Raw genomic sequence first — 4434 nt, 5'->3', positions numbered from 1 at the left:
AAACCTGCGGTAGCTCCCTAACGACTCAATTTAGCAGGAAAGTGAATAGTACGTTTTTTATGACCACTGAGCTCTTCTAAGCAGTGGCGTGCTGAGAAATTTTCTATCAATCGTTGTTGGCTTTGTAAGAAGATTTTTTTGCAAACAAACCGCTTTTGTCATTTTTTTTTTGAAAGATTTCGTTTGGGAAAAAAGTTCAATGTGAAAATCGTGCAAAACCCTACGCGTTTGTTGGTTTGGTTCAAAAATTTAAATTGTTTTTTTCACATCTTTTCCTTCATTCGATGTTCGATATAGACAGAATACCCGTGAAAGTGGGTTGGTTTGTTTCGCAAAAAATCTCCTCCGACTGGCTAAAGGCGAAAGAACGAAAACTTTGTACAGGCTCTTATGGGGAAAAAATCTCGCTTTGTACTTTCTGAGCGGCCTGATCTTTTATGAAGAATACGTTCGGGAGAAAAAAAATTTTATTTGTGTGTTTGACCGATATATTTTTGGCCGAAAAATGAAATTTATTTTTCAGAAATTTTTCCGTTCCACGATGTTCCATGCGGACAAAATTAATGCCAAAGTGGGTTGGTTTGGTTAGCAAAAAAATTCCCCGTCTTGCTAAAGGGGCATGAAGAAAAACTGTTGTCAGGCTCGCTTGGGGCCTGAATCTTCAAAGATATTTTCCCCATAAAACCACAAATGCCCATCAAATGGGTTTATTTACACGCTCTGAACTCTTTTCGAATATTTCTTTAGATTAAATAGCAAAAATAAAACACACTGGAGGTGCACAAAAATCCCCTTTTTAGTCCAAAGTGAGGCAAAAATCCCGCTTAGTACCTTTTGAGTGGCCCGAGCGTTTATAAAGAATAACGTTTTTCGCTAGAAAGCTTCGTTTGGGCGGAAAAACAATGTGAAAATCGCCCGAAATCCTAAGCGCTGGCCGATTTTTTGGTCCAAAAGTGCAATTTTTTTCCAAAACTTTTCCTTCCCTGGGCGATTTACATGCACGAAGTTCATGCCAAACTGGGTTGATTTGTTTCGCAAAATCATTCCCCAGATCAGCTAAAAAGGGACTAAGTTTGCTTTTGCAAGGGGGGCTGAATTTTTATTCACTGTAAAACCCCAAACATTCCCACCACACGGGCTCAATTTCAGCCAATTTAAATTGTCAGAAATTTTAAGAAATTTTAAATTTGTCAGACTTAAGTCTGATTATTTCTTAATAAAAATAAAAAAATAAAAAAATGAAAAAGGCTTCCGAATCAGCCAATCCAGAGGAAAAGTGAAAACCATCAATTAAAAGAATTTTAGTTTTTAATTGAACGAATTCAGTAGCTATAAACTTGCGACCAACTGAATAACCCTGAAAATTCCTCTATCGTTTTTGGTTTTAAAGATCAAGTTTTTCGCATTATTTCAAAAACGGTTTACCCTTTTAAAAAAATCCTGATAAGCCCGAGGAATTGGATTTAAACGATGGGGGCAAAAGTCTTAAAAGCCGCCATTCTCAGCCTCAAAAATCACCCTATCGACCATTAACCCAGCTAAACACCCCATTCTTTTGCCAGCCCATGAATAAACCTACTAACCCCTTTACTTTAACTAAATATACATATCAAGAAACCTAGATGGGAGGGTGTGCGGTAAGCCGAGATGGTAAGACGCAACTGTTGTATACTTGTTTCATTGGTTTGTGATAATCAGTATTCATTCCATGTAAATATGATACGACTAGAAGAGAGTTTATAACATTGTACGATTTTTTTTACTTTCGAAATGCTTCCAATCGTGAGGGAAGTTCGATTAGGTGAGTGTTTCGTTCCATGCTTATCCCCAGCTGTAAATATAAACCAGCCTGGTTGGGCAGGGATGTGGTTTGATGGATGGTGTGTTGAATGGGTGTTTCTGTTGCAGCTTTAGCGACATCGCCAACGACATCTGGACCTAGAAAGAGACTAAATCCTATCCAGTCAACTCGATAATAATTAAGTGTTCACTTTATTGATGTGTTCATTTGTTTTTCCTCTATAGTACACAGTACGTGATGTTGAGAGATGGCTTGTATGATTTTAAAGATATTTTTTTACCGTATGTTCTCAACATTAACTGTATGCTTTTTATGATTATGATTATTATTATAATGTACGCTTAAATCTGGATTACAGTGTCGTGTATTCGTTCGTTTAGTTTCCCAACTGCCATTGTTTTTATACACCCCATTTTTATACGTTGTATTTCTTAAATTATTAAGCACTTGTATAGTAAGGAAATTGTGCCATTGTAGAACGTAGATTAGAGCCAGATGAATACGGTCCATTTGTATAATTTTACAATTCTAGAATTTAATATAGTCTTAATTTATATGGTGCTATTAACAATGTATTACGCTAAAGGTACTTCGATCTAATTTGTCTGTATTCTTAGGAACTGGTGATTAAACTAGCAGCAGGTTACTTTCCTCGTTCGGTTCCGATTCTATTGAAAATAAGCTTTATCTACCTACCTACCAACCATGTGATTATGCGAAACGAAACCTAAACGTATCAACTATGGTGATTAATTAAACAAGATGATATAAAAATAGGACATAAGGATTTTGTAAAACGCTTTAGTCATTTCATTTCACTGTGCATATGGTTAAAGGGCATGCTCTAAACGCGACACATGTTGCTGATCGATTAATTAACTTTGCTGTTTAAAATTAACAAAATTATATTAAAGTGCATTTTCAATAACAAGAGACAATAAATAAATAATGTATGTATAACAGTGTTTTTTTTWATTATTTTCCTTCAATGTTTTGGGCTTYTCAGAAGAGGTTGGTGTCCAGGTCGTTTGCTGAAGAAGCTTGCTTTTCACACCGTTATATAGAAGAAACCCTGTTCKATTAATCCTGCAAGCGTCRGTTGCGTGGCAAATTTCCACGTTTCTTGGGATTTGTTCAAGTTCGACCTTTTTGYACGTTTGTAAACAATTTTTCAAAAATTTCTCATTCAAATTCAGGATTAGTTGAGGGACTGCTATCGACGCGACTAGATGGAGAAAACGTCCCTCTATTCATCTTAGAAGATTCGCTTTTGTGACAATTTGGCACAATTTTTGGGATTTTTTTGCAGTTGAAAGTTTCAACASGTTCTAAGCAATTTTGAAAAATTTGTCACTCAMATTGAGGTTYAGGAGTRGGRCTGCTTTTCRCACCAWTAGTTGSAGGAAATGTTGATCTTGTCATYCWRYRAGTGCCAATTTTGTTGCAATTTTYCAAAATTCTTGGCATTTTTTCGAGTTTGWAGCTTTCAGCACGWTCCTCRGTTATTTTTCAAAAATTGAGTACTCAAATTAARGATCAGCTGGAGGGCTGTTTTTGATATCGTTATATGGATAAAGTGCCACTCTTGCAATGCTCCAAAAGCTGATTTTTCTTGAATATTTTCCATTTGTTGGATTTTTTTAGTTTGACAGTTTTCGCACGTTTGTAAGCAATTTTTCAAAAATTTCGCATTCAAATTCAGGATTAGTTGAGGGAGTTCTATCGACCCGACTGGATGAAGAAAACGTTCCTCTATTCATCTTAGAAGTTTCGATTTTATGGCAATTTATCAGTTGAAGGTTTCAACACGCTCTAAGCAATTTTGAAAAATTTGTCACTCAAATTGAGGTTTAGCAGTACGGCTGCTTTTCACACCATTAGTTTGAGGAAATGTTGATATTGTCATACTGTAAGTTCCAATTTTGTTGCAATTTTCTAAAATTCTTGGCATTTTTTCGAGTTTGAAGCTTTCAACACTTATTTTTCACAAATTGAGTACTCAAATTAAGGATCAGCTGGAGGACTGTTTTTGACATCGTTATATAGATAAAGAGCCACTCTTGCAATTCTCTAACGTTGATTTTCTTTGAACATTTTTCATTTGTTGGAATTTTTTTTAGTTTGACAGTTTCTGTACGTTTGTAAACAATTTTTCAAAAATGTCTTATTCAAATTCAGGTTTAGTTGAGGGACTGCTATCGACGCGACTGGATGGAGAAAACGTTCCCCTATTCATCTTACAAGTTTCGCTTTTGTGACAATTTGGCACAATTTTTGAGATTTTTTTAAAGTTGAAGGTTTCAACATGTTCTAAGCAATTTTGAAAAATTTTGCTTTTCACACCAGTAGTTGCAGGAAATGTTGATCTTGTCATCCAATGAGTGCCAATTTCGTTGCAATTTTTCAAAATTCTTGGCATTTTTTCGAGTTTGTAGCTTTCAGCACGTTCCTCGGTTATTTTTCAAAAATTGAGTACTCAAATTAAAGATCAGCTGGAGGGCTGTTTTTGACATCGTCATATAGATAAAGTGCCACTCTTGCAATTCTCTAACGTTGATTTTCTTTGAACATTTTTCATTTGTTGGATTTTTTTTTTAGTTTGACAGTTTCTGTACGTTTGTAAGCAATTTTTC

The 4434-nt window shown here is 35.3% G+C and overlaps 1 protein-coding gene across 1 annotated transcript in view; it reads left to right on the top strand.

The window, feature by feature from the left end:
• The window catches only part of LOC109537564 (basement membrane-specific heparan sulfate proteoglycan core protein), a gene marked incomplete in the record, with an annotated part of 87023 nt that extends 84265 nt beyond the window's left edge, over nt 1–2758 (top strand). Inside the window, 1 exon segment of the mRNA XM_048662479.1 lies at nt 1909–2758. Within this exon segment, the coding sequence (XP_048518436.1) occupies nt 1909–1942 (34 nt within the window).
• Nucleotides 2759–4434: the final 1676 nt, after the last annotated feature.

This window comes from Dendroctonus ponderosae, unplaced genomic scaffold (assembly GCF_020466585.1).
Source record: "Dendroctonus ponderosae isolate FM_Combo_2020 unplaced genomic scaffold, Dpon_F_20191213v2 Dpon_F_20191213_11, whole genome shotgun sequence".
Classification (NCBI taxonomy): domain Eukaryota; kingdom Metazoa; phylum Arthropoda; class Insecta; order Coleoptera; family Curculionidae; genus Dendroctonus; species Dendroctonus ponderosae.
This window is presented reverse-complemented; position numbering and strand designations above follow the sequence as displayed.